Raw genomic sequence first — 17,163 nt, forward strand, 5'->3', positions numbered from 1 at the left:
TGGAGCCAGGGCTCCTCTGGTTGGAAACAGAAGGGAAAGCCACCCGTCTCGTTTAGCTGCCTGAGCAGCACGGTGGCACAGCAAAGCAAACAGTGTTACCGGCAACAAAGACAGGGTGATGACATATATATTTTAAATCCCAGCTAGTCAAACAACAGTAGGTGTTTCTCAAATGTGATCCTCCAGATGACAAACGCCCTTCTCTCTTTTGTTCCCCCAATAAAACTGAGTTTGCCCATTTTGCAGCTGTATTTCATTCCCTGGTCAGCTCTGCAGACGTGTTTTGACATTGCTCAGTGAACCTGGGCCATATTTTAAACACACAGCTATGGAAACTGGGGTGCATCTGGCACTGTGAAATACCACACTGGGATCTCTCTTCTTCCCTCCAGAAAATGTCCTTCCTAAACCACTTCAGAAATAATCCCACAATTTATAAAGTTCAAACTCATTCTTCTCAGCATTTTCTTGGATTTAATGCCATTAAACAAAAAACTTGATACTAGGTATTAAGCTGAACTCATAATTTCTGGCAACCCCCCTTGTCAGGCCTTCTTTTTGGGATGGTCATCCCATGTGCTGCAGCTTCTTTCTTCAAGGAAACTCTCCCATACCCAGAGAAAGTAATAAAACCAGTTTTTTCAATGAATCATCAGAAGGTGACCTAACCTTTGCTCAGAAGGAACAAGCACCTGACAGAAAGTTGGGGCCAGGGAATCAACTTTCCTGACCCATGCAAGAGATACCAAGAAAGGAATTTAATAATTGAGCATTGGCAAGGGGGGAGCCAGTGCTACGGTGAACTTCTAAAGCAGCTATATTGGAAACGAAATGAGGAATTACCTGTGGCAGGAGTAAAAGTTGTACAAATTACTTCATAGTGGGAAGAGCCATGAAAAAGGAAAAAAAAAAGGAGCTTGTAGTAATCTCATAGTGCAAAGTTTTTGGGTTTGTTTGGGTTTTTTTATCCTCTGAACACTGCCACGCTGGGAGAACACAGCCTTTTTAGGTGTCCTTTATTTGATTTTGGCCTGGTTTCGTGAAGCCTTGGAGCACGAGCAGAGGACACCGGTGGGCAGTGTGCTAGGTAGGGGTCAAGCACTGAGTTCAAACTTGTCCTAAGTGTTGGCTGGACAGCAAAGCCAAGGCAACTCCTCATGGCCAGGAATGGGGAGGACATGCTTATGGGAGAGCTACATGCTGCAGGGGCACTTTTCTGTGCCCTCCCAGCTAAGGTACAGGAGATGAAAGTGTTACTTGCGCTTGCAGGGAAACCTGTTCAAAGTCAAGTCCTCCTGCTTAGTGCAGGTTTTGCAAAAAAAAAATCCCAAATGCAGAGATCCTTTGCAGACAGGGCAGAACAGTAACAACTGGAGACTTTGCTTCCTTCTCACTCTAAGTAGAGCATTATTGCGTCCAAGTTCAGGCTTGGATACAGTTTTTTCCCTACTGAATTCAAAGGCAAAGTGCACAGCTGGGCTAGGCTCCAGTCCTCTGTATACAAAATCGACCTGCCTTAAAGGAAGATCAGATCTCCGCTGATGACGCTCAATAGCTAGAGCAAAACAAAGGGGCATCGCATGTGGTGCAACTGGTCAGAAATTGCCCAGTGAAACACCGCTGGACACCGAGCAAAGCCAAGCAGCAGAGAGCTCTGGTGTCTTTGCATGGAGACTTGGTGGAGCACTTAGGGCAACATGGCACGAAGCGATGTGTCGTCGTTATACCTAAATAGAGAATGAGCCCCTGAGTAAGGGGAGTCCAGGACAAAGACTGAATGCACATAAAGCATCAGCTCCAAAGAGCTGCTTTCAGAATTGCCTTCCTGCAAAGGAACAAAATACTGGAGGACAGCTAGTAGCCCTGCATATTCACCTTCTGTCGTGGTTTAACCTCAGTCGGCAACTGAGCACCACACAGCCGCTCGCTCACTCCCCCCGCCCCCCCCCCGGTGGGATGGGGGAGAGAATTGGAAGAGTGAAAGTGAGAAAACCCATGGGTTGAGATAAAAACAGTTTAATAATTGAAACAAAATAATAATAATAATAATAATAATAATAATAATAATAATAATAATATACAAAACAAGTGATGCACAGTGCAATTGCTCACCACCCGTTGACCGATGCCCAGCCAGTCCCCGAGCAGCGGCCCCCCCGCCAGCTTTCCCCAGTTTATGTACTGAGCATGACGGCACGTGGTATGGAATGTCCCTTTGGGCAGTTTGGCTGTGCCCCCTCCCAGCTTCTTGTGCACCTCCAGCCTTCTCAGTCGGCAGAGCATGGGAAGCTGAAAAGTCCTTGACTAGTGTAAGCACTGCTCAGCAACAACTAAAACATCGGTGTGTTATCAACATTGTTCTCATGCTAAATCCAAAACACAGCACTGTGCCAGCTACTAGGAAGGAAATTAACTCTATCCCTGCTGAAACCAGGACACCTTCATTTAGATATTTATGTAATTGTACAGTAATACCCAAGCTCTTCCACAGGAGATTTTTAGCCAGTTAAGGAGGCACAAAAAGGCCAAGTGACATGACCAAGGCCACAGAGGTAATTAGTGGCAGAGCAAAAAAACCTGATTCTTCTCCCCCCCCCCCCAGCTCCATTAGTTGCTCAAACTTCTGGAGGATCGTGCTTATAGAAACCAACAGGAGTTTCAGTGGTTTAAAGGTCAGGCGCAGGCATAGCAAAGCCCTGGGGCAAAAATGTGTTTCTCCTCCTCTCCCTTCCCTGCAGCAAATGTGTATTCCAACACTTTCAGTAGGGAAGGTTAGTCCTTCACTGGAGTCCCCTGAATAAAGAGAAGCTTCTGGGAGCACACCAAGCAAATGGGTTATTTTGAAAGTTCAAGTTAGCTCTATAATTTGCCTTCACAATGTGTTCTGCACTCTAATTACAAATGCAAACACAGTAATTGAGAACAGCATCATAAAACTCTAAAGGAAGCCATAAGTGATAGAATACATGGACATGTTTACCATTTGGTGCAGCAGGATGCCTCTGTGATGTTTTCCCCATGTTTAAACAGGGTGGAGATTTGCTTTTCTTTCATAAAGTTAATTCCATGACAGCAATTCTTCTCTCAGACTCCCCGCTCCCGAGCCTGGGTCAATTAAAACACAGCTTTCGGAAAACATTTCTTCTCTTTTGTCAAGTGACAAAAACCTCTTCTTCTTTTGAAAGATAAAAAATGGTTAATTAAAGCTATTCCAAAGGGAAGAAAAAAGGGAAGATCCTAGTGTATTCACCTGTGACATCCCACTCTTGCCTGCAACAGCAAGTAACTCAGCAGGGTGAAATGCAGAAAGGATCGGGGGGCTGTACTGCTGCTCCCCCATCTAAACTGTCCTTGGGGAGACTTCAGCCCTTCCAGCGGTTCGCAGGAGAGGGGCTCCCCACGCAGCTTTCTTCTGGGTACCCACTGCCTGGATAGTGCAGGCAAGCGGTGGCTCTTGATGCTCTCCACCCATTTAATGAACTCTGCCATGCGCTGGGGTGTGGAGAAGAGTTCAAAGCTCCCGTTTTTCCCAGTAGAAGAAGAGTGAGTAGTTTAGGCTGATGAATGGCAAATGAAGTCAGGCAAGCTGCTCGCAGACTGGCTGAGAGTTTTCTGCGTAGATGGATAGCAGGAGGGTCTACAGCATCCTGCACATGATGCAGTCCCACATTCCTGCCTTCATCCACTTTGCCCCTTTTTGCCCTTCTACCCCTCCTCCTCTGTCATCTCTTGGGTCACCCTCCCCATGTCAAACTGGGGTCTTGCTCCAACAAAGACTTCAAATCAAGGCAAAGTCTATGGGCCTCAAAAGCCTTCCCAGACACAACACCGAGAACAGGAGAAAAGTGGAAAAAAAAATGTAATATCAGCCCTGTCCTCTGGAAAGGGCCTTTGGGATGCTGGGTGGTGGGGAGGAGCGAACAGGAGTGACACTCAGCACTTCGGGGAGTACCGCAGGAGGAATGGTGGGACCGACCCGGTTGCAGGGGAGCCAGGTAGTGGCATGGACAAATAAACTGAGAGAGGATTAGGCCTGAGTGTGCACCGACAGGATCCTACAAGCTCACCTAAGCTTAACAGCTGCTAAATAACATGACAAATCATGTGATTCAAACCAGAACGGTTCAGCCTCCCTTTTGAGATCAATGAAGACGCGAGTCCTATCTGCAGCTCGCTCTGGCTCGCATGCATGCACACCCCGTCTCTTTAGATTTGCTGAAAGCTGCTATGGCCTGATTTTCAGAGGTGCTGAGTGCCTGCAACTCATCATGACAGGCTATACATCAAATCCATCACCTCTTGGGAAACTTGATTACCCTAGTGGAAACCCTCATTTCAAGCGTTTAACTGGTTCCTACTGGTTTCAGCCAGCCAGCTCGGTTTTGGAATGGATCACTTGGTTTGGGCTGTGCTAATCCTTCGGGAGAAATAAATCCAAGTCCATGAAGACCAGTGTAGGAATCCACTGAAATGTCTAGAACGGTATCAATTAAAAGGAAAAAAATTATCCATTTTTAAAACATTGAACCAATAAAAATAACTCACACTTGGCTGGTTAGAGCTGTTCATCAGGTGACTTGCTGCTGAACAGATGTCTCCAGCTGGGAATTCTTGGATGAAATTCTCTATCTTCTCCTTTTTTTATAAACCAGTTATTAAAGAAGTACATTAGAGGTTTGAAACGTGTTAATTCAAGCCAGAAAAACAAAACAAAACAGAAACCACACATACATTGCCAAGAGAGAGGTTGCTGAGGTGTAATCACAGCTTTAAGGGGTGAAGCTCTTTATCTGGGTGTTTGAACGATGAAAACACAGTTATTAAAAACCTGCAAATACAGAGTTAAGGCTGAACATAAACAGGGCACTCACACTGAAAGCATGGAGAGCCTTAGAGAAGGCTGTCCAGGAGACTCTAATCTGTTTTTTCACAATGCTCAGAAAATGTACAAAGTGGTAGTTAATTGTGTATGTGGAGATTAGTTCACAGCAATTAGAGAATTTTTTTTTTCCTAAATTTTCAGCCACAGTGGGTATTTTTATATATATATATATATAAAACCTAATTAATACCTGTATTTCTGTTTAGCCAAAGGCTCTGGCTAGAAGAGAGATAACTGAATCTGATGTAGCAAGGTATATAGCGATTGCTGCAGGAGCTGTTTCTTTTCTACCTTACAGGGTATATGCCGGAAATTTTGGTGTGCATTTTGTCTCCACTAACATATGAGGAATTGATCCCACCAGAGGAAAACAAGCGGAAATGATCTCCCTTGATATAGCAAATCTGATGTGTCCCATAGGATTGCCATTAAAATAGACACAGAAATGAAGCAACCTTCCCCTACCACCTTTCATTCTCACAGCAGCCTGCGCTCACCTCGCACTGCCCCTCTCCTCGCTGCATTTTTTGCATGAGTCCTCTCTCCAGCCAAGGAGATGCAGTCACTATTTATGGGATCTCAGAATGACCCGTACAGCAACCGACCAATTTGGCTGGAGAACGTTTAGCTCGGGAAACACTGGGTGAGAATTTGTAGCACCGCTGTGCTGCCGGCTGTCCTGCACAAATTAATTTAACCATTCTGCAGAGAAGCTCTGGAAGCAAAGAAATAGTTACAGAGAAACTGCAGTTTGCCCTAGGGACAGCAATGAGCTTCGTGAGCCCTCCCCACGTCCTGGCCAAGTTGTGTTAGATCCGCTCCCCTCGGACCTTCCGTAGGATCCTCGTAGCGGCCAATGATGGGAAACATCTCCAGCTTTTCTAGGGCCTGAAGGTCTAGTGAGATTTAAGCTGGGAGGTGTTCACAACACGCAGAAATGCACAGACACACATGCTAAAAAGCAGTTTTATTTTCCGAAGAGAAAATGGCAAGGTGCACTATAAGCCAATATTTTGTTTGGGCAAACAGAGCATAATTTACACTCTGAGACTGATTTTAAAAGCATCTGATCTGGGGCTATTCAAGGCTGTGGATCTGTTTATATGTAAAAGAAACACAGATCTGGAGCCTTTTTCTTTCCCCTGTCTGGGTAACAGCTGAATAAGTGTTCCTCAGGCTAACAGGGAGAGCAAACAAAAGCATTTCCCCAGAATTATTCCCTTTCTTTGTCTCTCTTCTTCTCCCTTCTCATGTTTAGGACTTTAAAATGTTTGGTGAGGAAGGTGGAGGCTTGCAGAAGCCACCTCGTTTCCAGTTCGACTCATCTTTATCTCTCAGAAATGCACAAAAGGACTTTAATTTCACTGAATAACAGCTTTCTACTAAATACTTCCTCACTTTTCTTCTGCACCTGGATCTATACGGAGGGGCTAGTGTAGGATGATAGCTGCATTTCCTTAGGTGAATAAAGAGCTTCGTTCCCAAAGGGCACAATAAACCTGATCCTTCCTCTTCTGATCAACAAGAGCACAGAAGCTGCAAACCTGACCAGTACATCAAAAAGGAGCTTGAAAAATACTTTGAGCAAAAAATGCTAACGGTGCATCCTTCTCCTGTAACTGCACTGATATTAAATCAGGAAACAGTAGAGAACAACCACAAACACATATATACAGGGGCTGTCAAAACAGAAACAAAACAAAATCCCTAATGGGGACTAAAGGTCCAAAGAGCAAAAAGAAGAATATACAGTATCGGCTTTATGATTATATTTAAATCCTTATGCAGTGAATGGTGGAAAGGGATTTCCAAAAATTTTCTATATATAAGCAGGTTTTTTGATCCAGGACTTCGTGCAATGAAAAGGAATTACAAATCAGTCTGAATGAAAGGGTACGGGTCCCAGCGGGTGTCGGAGCATGCCTGGGGACTCCTGGGCTGTAACGACAGCCCCCTGATCCTGCAGGGGCCAGGGGACACACTCAGCTCTGCCGTGAGTAGCCTTTCTGGTGCCGCGGCCGTCGAACCTGCAGCAACGCTGGTCTTTCTGAAAAGATGCTTGCGTGGTCCTGGGTTTCCTCAAGCACAACTGAGGCCAGATCTTCTTTCCCTCCTTCTTGACCGTCTAAAGATCTGACCATCAAGAAAGTCTCCCACTGAGCCCTTTGGAAAAACAGGCAACAGACTGTGGCCAGAAGGGGATGCTGACCTTTTCTGGAAGATCTGCTGGCTGCTCATGACTTTGTGACATTGGGCATAGGTCCAGGACACTTTCCCTGCCTCCCTGACATCTCCCTTTCCTACAGCCCTTCCAAGGAAACTAAAAGCCCTTGGGAAGATCACTTTTCCCACCCAGACATCTGTGCAGTACCTCTGTATTCATAAGAGAAGCAGATAAGCAGGAGAGATTTTTTTTCTAGCAAGATGTGGTCCAAGTTCTGAAGTGTTTGAAAAACCTTTGGATGACACGAAATGCCATTGCAAGATACGACTGCAGTAATTATAGTTCTTCAGCTTCTACTGGCTACTTCAGTCCCAAAAGGCAATTTCTGATCACTCAGAAAGGTTTTGGTGCTGCTTATTAGCTAAATGCTCCTAGAGGGGCTCAGATAATGAATTCAACATGCCAGGGTTCAAGTGGGAAGCAGGACTCAGCCAAGCACAGGAGGAAAGCTAATCCTAGCAAGGCTCGAACAAGGGATTTTGTGCTTCCAGATCAGGTGTTTCTGCTAGAAACAATTTTTACCATGGTGGTGAGGGGGATAATAACAAAAGCATGTATTAGAGAGGGGGCGATGATGAGACTCCAGAGTTTGGAAATGATGAGAAAGAGGCAAATTCCCTTGAAAACAAGTTTGGATCGACTCATTCATGGTACGTTGGGGCTAAAAAGGCTGAAAGAAATAACTAGGAGGAGAATGTTTCTGCTCTCTGCTTACCTCTCTGCCAAAGACGCCCTCGTGGGACATTATAGACGAGGGTGAAATGTTGCCATTTCGTCTCGAAGACACCCCCTTTCCCTCCCCAGGGTGAGGCGCAGCCCCGAGCAGGCTGCAGAGCGTGCCACCGAAGAGTTGCACTTCTTTCTCCGCACAAAAAGGCAGGAGGAAAGGCACGGCAGCAACCCCCCCTCCAGCCCCCCCCCGGGGCCGCGCATCCGAGCAGCCCTGCGCCCGGCGCTGCCGGCCCGGGCTAACCCCGAGCAGCGGGGGGCACTGGGGGGGCCACTGCCCCCTCCAAAATAAAAGGATCCCCGCTCCCCGGCTCCCGCATCCACCCAACCTCGCAGGGGCGCGGAGCCTCGGCTGGGCATCACCCCCAACGTGCGCTGGCGCGGTGCCCCGCGGCCCGCTCCGCGCTCTCCGCCCGCCGGGGCTCCCGCCCCTCCAGGAGCCGTCGCGTCCCCCACCCCCGTCTGCACCAGCCCCCCCCAAAGCCCCGCTGCCGGCAGCCGCGTTCGGCGTTGGTCGGAGAGGGGGATCCCAGAGCCGGCGGAGGGGGCTCGGGGACGGGCACCGCTCCGGGGGGAGCCGCGCCGGGCAGGCGACACCTCCCTGCGCCGGGGAGCAGCTCCGCACCCAGCCCCCCCGCTACCGACGCAGGCGAGGTCAGGGTTTTACTTAAACGTGGTGCGTTCAAATCAACCCCCTAAATTACGCCGTCCCGCGTAGCAATACCCGTCCGGGTGCGCTTCTTCCGCAGGACTCCCCCGCGACCGAGCAAACCCCAAACCCACCGCCCGGACATACCGATTCCCCCCCTAAGCGGGGATTTAATGCTGGAGACTGCGAAGCCTCGGGGAAGAAAAATACCCCCCCAAAAACCTACCCTTCTGAAGTGTTGCTCCACTCCCTTGTCACAGATCCACCTGTGAAAACGTGCCTAAAGTTAGTACTGGGATTTGCCCCGCTCCTAACTGGTTCAGGCTAAAATCTGGCGAGATCCCAGTTAACCCGGGAGGGTACAATAGCTTATTTTATACTGCAAAGCTGCTGTGCAGACTTTGTCCAAAGAATGTTGCACGCTTTACTTTGACAATCCCCGCAGAAAAGAGAGAGCGAGCGCGAGGAAACAAAGACTTATGATTACCATTAGTAATTTAATCCTAAATTCGTGGGCCATTCCCACCAGCCCGAACAAGCAAACATCAACAGTTTTCTTTCTCATGCACATGTATCTGCGATAGATGATTAACCAGGTCCCTGGCTGCTTACACAGGGGAAAAAAATCCTGACGAACAGTGCGGTGTCTGCTTGCAGTTTGGGAAATTAAAAATCAAGCGAGGGGAGGTGAGAATTAGGAAAGTGGTGCCCTTTCCCTCCATCAGTGCCGGCTGCCAGCCAGGGGTGATTTCGGTTTGGGTGTTTGCTTGTTAACAAAACTCCCATTTCAGACAATATATCCCACTAATGCTGTGGGGTGAAAAAGCTAATTCTGGGGGAAAAGTAGCAGTCAGCTACCAAAAACGAGGAGCGCTTCTCAGAGAACCAGTAACGTGGAAAATACATATATAACAGTCTTCCTATTTTTTTATCAGTTACCCAGACCTGCTGTTTCTAGGAATTGGGCATTGGGATGCCACCGTAATACGATTCCCTTTCTAAATGTCACCCCCCCGATTCAGGCAGAAGCCCTACCAAACCAAACCCGTATAGGTATCTATATGCTCCAGTTTTAAGGGCGAGCTTTCAAATTTCAGTGGCTCAAGGACCCCCACTGCCCTGCCCTGGGCGGACACGCCGGATGGAGCTGATCTGAAATGACTCTATCATTTTCTTTGAACTCTTCCCGATTTTGGTCGGGAGTTTGCGAAAGGGAGGGGGGAGACGAGGGAGAGCGGGAAGAAGTCATTCTTTACTCGAAACTAACCGTCAAAAAACGGATCTTAAAAAATAGAAAGGGGAAAAAAAAATTAAAGCCGCTCGATTAGCAGCTTTCGGGTGGAGGGAGAAGGTCGCAATTAAACAAAAAATGCTCGGAAGGCTTGGGGGGGAGGCGAGCTGTGCCCCGGCGCCGCGATGCCGGGCAGGGGTGTGCCTTTTCCCCCCCAACGGCGGTACTTCTCCTCCGCGGGCGCGGAGGGGACGGGAAATCCTTTCCGCAGAAGCCGGCAGCCGCCGGGGCCGCCGCTTTGCCCCGCGGAGGCTTTTAGGGTGCGGGCGGCCGCGCAGGGCCGGGGTGCGCGGAGCTCCCCCTGCGCGCAGCACCGCGCCCGCGGCCGCCCGGCCCCGCGGCTCGGCGGCTCGGCCCCGCGGAAGGGAAACTCCTCCTGAGCCGCCTCGCTGGGCTGCGCAGCCCAGGAAGCCTCTTCTTCTGCTCCAGCAAAATTATTTCTTCCCCAATCCTTATTAAAAAAAAAATAGATCGCAGGGAGGAGCATCCCCCCAAACATATAAATCCCAGCGACAATAACCTTTGGTGGCTGAATTAAAAGCACCACAATAAACAAAATTGGCCTTTAACCCGGGATTCGGGGCACAAAGCCGTTCTTACTTTGGCCAGCCGCCTAACGCCGCAAGTTTTGTGGGATGTGTTTTGTAGAGGGGAGCGAGGGATGGGAGAGCAAAGAAACGGAACCCGAAAGTGCCCCGAAATTTTATGACGATGAGGATGAACGCGCAAACCCGATCTGTAATTCACAGCTTAAAAGATTAAGAACAGGGACAGAGTGTGTGTGGACAGGGAGATAATCAGATCAATGCTTCCTCCGCCTTTCAGTAGCTCCACCTTGTGAATATACCTCAGTAATTATGAGAGGAAAAAGTATTATCCATCTAATGGCACATTTTGCAGGGCTGCATCCTAGCTTCCCAAGCGCTCGCCAGGGTCCCCTTTCCCGCACTGGCAACGATAACCTTTAACGTGCAGGTAAAAATGAAGCTCTCCCCAAGCAGCTTCCAGGACCTCATAAATAATAACCACAGTGGACCCACACGGGAGGCTCTCGGCTCTCCCCAAGCCCCCAGGGAGGCAGCAGTTGCCGGACGGGGACGTCGAGCTCCTGCCCCGATCTTCTTGCTCTGCCAGGCTGGCCGGGTCCCCCCGCCCGGCCCCGGCCTCTCCGCCGAGGGGCACCGCGCACCGCGCACCTCTCCGCCTCTCCGTGCCTCGGGGCCGCTCGTTAACAGCGCAAAGACGGCGATTTCCCAAATCTGGCACTGATGGGAAACCAGCAGCGCGGTGCCCGTGCGGACCCCGGAGCCCCCAGCACCGCCGGGGCTGCGTTGCCCGTGGGGGACGCAGGGCGCGGGGAGCGCCGGGGGGGGGGGGGGGGGGGGGGATGTTCCACGCGTGTCCTCCCACACACGCGTTTGGAGCAGGGCAACCTGCGGAGGGAGGTCTGCGTGCTCCCGGGAGCGCAGTCCCGCTTCGGCCGGGATCGGGGTGCGGAGGGACGCGCTCACCCCCGGGACGACAAGGCGTGGGGAGCACCGGAGCCGACCGCTCTCGGGCGCTGTCGGCCGGGAGTTATGTCCCCTCCAAATGTCGTGGGGAAAAACTCAAACGAGGCATTGCCACACGAAATTAAGCCCCGGAGCGCCCGTACTGCGAAGGGGGATTTAATCCAAATCCCCGTCCCTGGTTTCCACCTCCTCCCTCCAGCTCGCTGCCGGAGGGACTCCCTGGAATTTTTTTTTTGGGGGGGAGGGTACTTTGCGCGACTTTTGCCTCCTCGGTTCGCTGCGCGGCCGCGGCTGGCTCCGCGGAGATGTGGAGCAGCGGGACAAGCGGGGCCGGGCTGCGGGCATCGCCCCGGGTACGGCGCTGGGGTCCGGCAGGGAGGGACCGACGCACGGGTGGGGGGGGTCTCTGCTTGGGGACTTTCCCGGTGTTGTCCCAGCTCCAGAAAGACGGTTCCCTCCTAATTAATTTCTGAAAAGCAGGCAGGTCTTGAACTTTTTTTTGTTCTTTTGGTTAAATAGATTGAGGTGAGGGGGGGAATACGGGAGATGCTGAGGCGCAGGGGGCGGAGGCGCAGCTCCGGAGCGGCGCGGCCGGGCCGGGACCGCGGCAGCCCCGCTCCTGCTCCCGCTCCCGCTCCCGCTCCCGCCTCGCTCCGCTCGGCTCCGCTCCCGCCCGCCCGTTCCCTTTTTTCCGGGTGTTTTTTCCCTGTTAAAAGTAGCTGTTATTCTCCAAACGGACACTTGGGGTCGCACTTTCTGTCTGTTTGAGCGTAAAAACAGTGTAAAAAGAAGCCCTAATCTCCCTTAATCGTTACAAAATGTTCAAAAAAAAAAAAAAAAATCCTGTTACCGGACCAAAAAAAAAAAAAAAGGAAACTAAAAAACCTTACAAGCCGAGTGCTCCTTTGCATGCAGTCACTCACTCAGGGAACAGCAGAGGAAAGCAAACACGGTCCCCTCAGAACTGAAATGTAATTGTATTTTCTCCCTTCTCTCCCTAATATTTGCAATTGTCTGTGTCAATGCCTTTGCTTTACTTTAGGGAGAGATTTGCTTCCTGCAACCGGGAGGGTTTCCCCGGTTGTGTAAGGAGAGCTGACAGCCTTGCCGAGCCGGTGCTTCCCTGCGCATCCCCCTCGGCACCACCCCGCAGCCCCAGCGCTCGCTCCCCGGCCCGGCCCGGTGCGCGTTCGCGGCCGTTTTTTCCGCGGTGCCTTCGCGTCGGGGACGCTTACATAAAGTTGGAAGGGGCGATGCGTGTGCGTGGGATGGGGGGGAAGCCGACTGCCTTGAAATTTGCTACGGGACGGCAGTGGGCAAGAAGGGACTTTGTTATATTTAGAACAAAGGGACGGGCAGGATGTCCCCGAGCCCTCCTCCTTTGTGGATTGCAGAGGCCGAAAGGGGGGGGGGGGGGGGGGGGGATGGATAAATAAATAAATAAATAAATAAAAGAGGAGGCGGTGGTGCGGGAGGGGGGAGCAAGCGGGGAGCGCCCGGAGGAGCGGGGCTGGGAGCGGCGGCCGCTCAGCTGGCGCTGCGGAGCTGTCACGGCGCGGCCCGCCCCCGCCCCCGCCGCCGCCGCCGCCGCCGCCGCCGCCCGCCCGGCCCCGCCGCCCCCGCCGCCCGCCCGGCCCGGCCCCGCCGCCCGCCCTGCCCGGCCCCGCCGCCGCGCTGCCATTGGCGCGGCCGCCGCCGGCCCCGGCCCCCGCCGCGCTCTCGGCGGGCACGGCCGTATAAGAAGCCAAGGGGGGCTGCGCTGCGAATCACAGCTGCACAACGAGCGCTGGAGGCGGCAGCTACAGCGGAGACCTGGGTTTTTCTCGTCCCCCCTCTCCTCCTTTTTTTTTTTTTTTTCCTCCTCCTTCCCCTCCTTCCTCCCCCTCTTCCCTCCCCTTCCCCTGCGCTGCCAGAGCCAGCGAAAACTCCCGTGCAAAGCCCAGCCGCCGCCGCCAAATAGCCAGTGCGCTCCCCCGGCCGCCTGCTCGGACTGGAAAGTTGCGGCAGACTCCGGTGCTCTGCTACCGCGGGGAGAAGGCTCCGGACTTACAAAACCCAGACGGGGGCCCGGGCTAGACGTTTTGCACCGTTCTTCTTCTTCCTGCACAGATCCGAAGGCAGCATCTTTGTTTTGTTTTGCTTTTGCCCTTTCTGCTACTGCTCCTTTCTCCTTGCAACCGGGTGTCTAAGTGCCAGGAGCTGCCGCAGCCTGCGGTGCGTTGCAAACGCCGATACAAAAAGACAGCAGACATCCAGGCGGCCCCGGGTGCCGGCTCGTCCTTGGCTTTGCTGCTCCGGACTGAAGAAGCCCCAGAAGCCGGGAGAAGGAGGCGGCGGCGGCGGTGGAGGGGGAGCAGAGGAAAGGAAGCGAGAAAGCAAAGCCAAAGTTGATTTGGAATAAGGGAGCGCGGCCAGCCCTCTGCCAGGCTGCGCGCTGGAGTGAGGTCTCCAGCCCCCTCCGCCGGGAGAGGTGCCCGCAAGACAGCGATGGCCGGAGAGCTCAGCATCGGAGCCGAGCTGCCCACTAGCCCCCTGGCCATGGAGTATGTCAACGACTTCGACCTGATGAAGTTCGACGTGAAGAAGGAGCCCCTGGGCAGGAACGACCGCTCGGGCAGGCACTGCACCCGCCTGCAGCCTGCCGGCTCCGTCTCCTCCACCCCCATCAGCACCCCCTGCAGCTCCGTGCCCTCCTCGCCCAGCTTCAGCCCCACCGAGCAGAAGACCCACTTGGAGGACCTGTACTGGATGGCCAACAGCTACCAGCAGATGAACCCCGAGGCGCTGAACCTCACCCCAGAGGATGCTGTCGAAGCTCTCATTGGGTCCCACCAGGTGTCCCAGCAGCTGCAAGGCTTCGAGAGCTTCCGGGCCCACCACCACCACCATCACCATCATCACCAACACCACCACCAGTACCCCGCGGTCACTCACGAAGACCTGGCCGGCAGCGGGCACCCTCACCACCACCACCATCATCACCACCAGGCCTCTCCCACTCCCTCCACCTCCTCCAGCTCCTCCCAGCAGCTCCAGAACTCGCACCAGCAGCATCCCCCCTCCAGCAGCGTGGAGGACCGGTTCTCGGATGACCAGCTGGTCTCCATGTCCGTGAGGGAGCTCAACAGGCACCTCCGAGGCTTCACCAAAGACGAGGTGATCCGCCTCAAGCAGAAGAGGAGGACCTTGAAGAACAGGGGCTATGCCCAGTCCTGCAGGTATAAACGTGTCCAGCAGAAACACCACCTGGAGAACGAAAAGACCCAGCTCATTCAGCAGGTGGAACAGCTCAAGCAAGAAGTGACCCGGCTCGCCAGAGAGAGAGACGCCTACAAGCTCAAGTGTGAGAAACTTGCCAGCAATGGCTTCAGAGAGGCCGGCTCCACCAGTGACAACCCGTCTTCCCCCGAGTTCTTCATGTGAGTGCTTAACAAAAATAATTAAAAAACAAACAAAAAACCCCACCCCCAAACCTGACCCCTGTCACCTTCCCCCCCCCCCCACTCCCATCCTCCTCTGACATCTCCACCCATCTGTCTGCTTGACTAGAGAGAAAGAAGGAGAGAAAAATAGAGACTTGATTTTTTTTTTTTTTTTTTTTTCAGCATCCAGTCTTCTAGAGTAGCTGTGGGAAAAGTAGGCTGGGGGTGGGGACGGGAGAGGTAAAGTGCAACTTTTCGACTTTCGTTCGCGAGTTAGAGAGAGGGACAGGCAGAGGCGAAGGCGAAAAGGACAAGTGAAGCGTTTTGTAGATCGCTTGCTTGCAGAACGAGATGGACTTTAACAGAATAATAATAAAAAAGGACAATGAACAAGCCATCTATAACATACTGCCTGCTCGGAAAGAGAGAGGACATATACAACACCATCTCATGCACAATTTACCTGCTTGGAAAAAGAGAATAAATAAAAAGGACAATATATGCAAACTCTTCATATATTGCCTGCTTTGAGAAATAAGTTACAGGACTCGGATGGGACATTCAATCTAAGAAAGGAAAGAAAGAATGAAAGAAAGGAAAAAAAAAACTCATCAGTTTTATTGCCTGCTTGATTATATAGAAAAATACGAAAATCTGCATTAAAAATATTAATCCTGCATGCTGGACATGTATGGTAATAATTTCTATTTTGTACCATTTTCTTGTTTAACTATAGCATGTTGATCATCGATCATAGATTTCTGTTGTTGTTTTGTTTCATCGATAAGAAAAGCATCACAAGTTATCAAACTTTTTACTGCTTGTGCAGTTTTGTTCGTTGGTTTTGCTCTCTTATTTTCTTTTATGGTTGTTAGCTTGTAAATATCTGCTACTTCAAACCGCACAGGAGAAAAAAAAACAACACAAAAACAAAATAACATTTCAGCAGGCTGGTTATACGGTTTGTTTGGTATTAAAGAGATACTTAAGGAAAAAAAAGTTATGGGCATTTTGCATTAGGAAAAAAAAACCAACTTTGTATATCTGGTGCACTTTCAAGTTGTATTTTTTTTTTTTTTTTTTAGTTTTCATTTTGGTTTTTGTTTGTTGGGGCAGAAGCAAAAACGCCTGAATGGCATTGACAAACCTAAACTTAACAGGGAAAAACTCTCATCGGTCACTAGAGCCTACTCCATGCTTTAAAGTGGCAGCGAAGCTCTTTCCTTCAGGACAATTCCCAGCCTGGAGCGGTTAGGCTTGGCCATATAGTTTCCCTTCTGATTGTACACTCAGGAAGCGAAGGACGGACGAGATACCAGTTCCTTTTAAGAAACAACTGCCCCTTGATTTTCGGTAAATAAAGAAAAAACCCTCCTCCTGGTTACGAGTCAAGTTGCGATAGCAGCGAGGGCTCCGTGTCGCCGCTGCAGTCAGGTTTCTCAATGGTAGCAGCGGATGAGTGGGCTGGAAGAGCGTATAAAACTAAAACTTTTTTTTAAGGAGACATACTGCAACTTTTAAGTGTATTCTTTTGCAATGATTTGTAATCTGCTTCTCTGCTTCCCTATGCAGCGAGTGAAAGTTGTAGCCAAAATTTATTTGCAGTTGTATAGTAGTAGTAGTTTGGAGTCTTATGGGTGTTTTTATTACTTTTTTTTTTTTTTTTTTTTCCTCCTGCAGGTCAGTAAAAGGATTTACGTTGCACTGACAAAAATACCAAAATGAAAACTTATTTTTTAGTTTCCTTTTAGGATAGCTGGCACTGCTGGCCGGATGCATTTTAAGTTTGTATTAGTTTATAAATTAACAGTAATAACAAGATTGTAATGAACAGCATGGTGCTTGCAGTTTTAAATATTGTGGATATTAGTCATGCATCAGAAAACGATCTTTGGTTTTTACTGATTCAACTGTGTTGAAATCAAAACATTGCAGCAGCGGAAAAAAAATGTTTTTATTTCATGTAAAGTTCTGAAGGGATCAATTTCAAATCCTGCTTATGATATGAAAAATATTAAAAAACCTGGTCTATTGTAGTTTTATTCAGACTGGTTTCTGTTTTTGGTTATTAAAATTGTTTCCTATTTTGCTTATTAAAATCATTGAAATGGCATTTCTTGGAGGGACCTGCTTCTCTGACGTCTCGTGTTCCGGAGGAAAAAAAACCAAAAAAGAAAGAAAGGAAAACTTTCGGACCCTTATGTGCCCTCACGCTGCTGCCAGCCAAGGCAGCCGCCAAGCCCCTCTCCTCACGCCCGGCGCTGGGGTTTGCACGGGGGGGGGGGGGGGGGGGGCGGCGAAGCTGCTTTGCCCACTCGGGGACGCGGCTGCGGGCAGGGTAGGACCGCTCAGCCTTGCGCCCTCCTCCGCTTCGCCCCGATCTCGCCCGCGGCAGGGGGTGAGCATCCCCCCCCCCCCCCCGCCCCCCGCGCGGCCGCCCGCCGGCAGAAGCGGA

The 17,163-nt window shown here is 50.8% G+C and overlaps 1 protein-coding gene across 1 annotated transcript; it reads left to right on the top strand.

Annotated features, from left to right (window-relative positions):
• The first annotated feature begins 13,058 nt into the window (after positions 1-13,058).
• Positions 13,059-16,821, top strand: MAFB (MAF bZIP transcription factor B). Its single transcript, XM_076351638.1, has one exon. The coding sequence runs from the start codon at positions 13,774-13,776 to the stop codon at positions 14,707-14,709; it is 936 nt and encodes a 311-aa protein (XP_076207753.1). The 5' UTR covers positions 13,059-13,773; the 3' UTR covers positions 14,710-16,821.
• The last annotated feature ends 342 nt before the right edge of the window (positions 16,822-17,163 follow it).

This window comes from Aptenodytes patagonicus, chromosome 14, assembly GCF_965638725.1.
Source record: "Aptenodytes patagonicus chromosome 14, bAptPat1.pri.cur, whole genome shotgun sequence".
In the NCBI taxonomy this organism is placed as follows: Eukaryota; Metazoa; Chordata; class Aves; order Sphenisciformes; family Spheniscidae; genus Aptenodytes; species Aptenodytes patagonicus.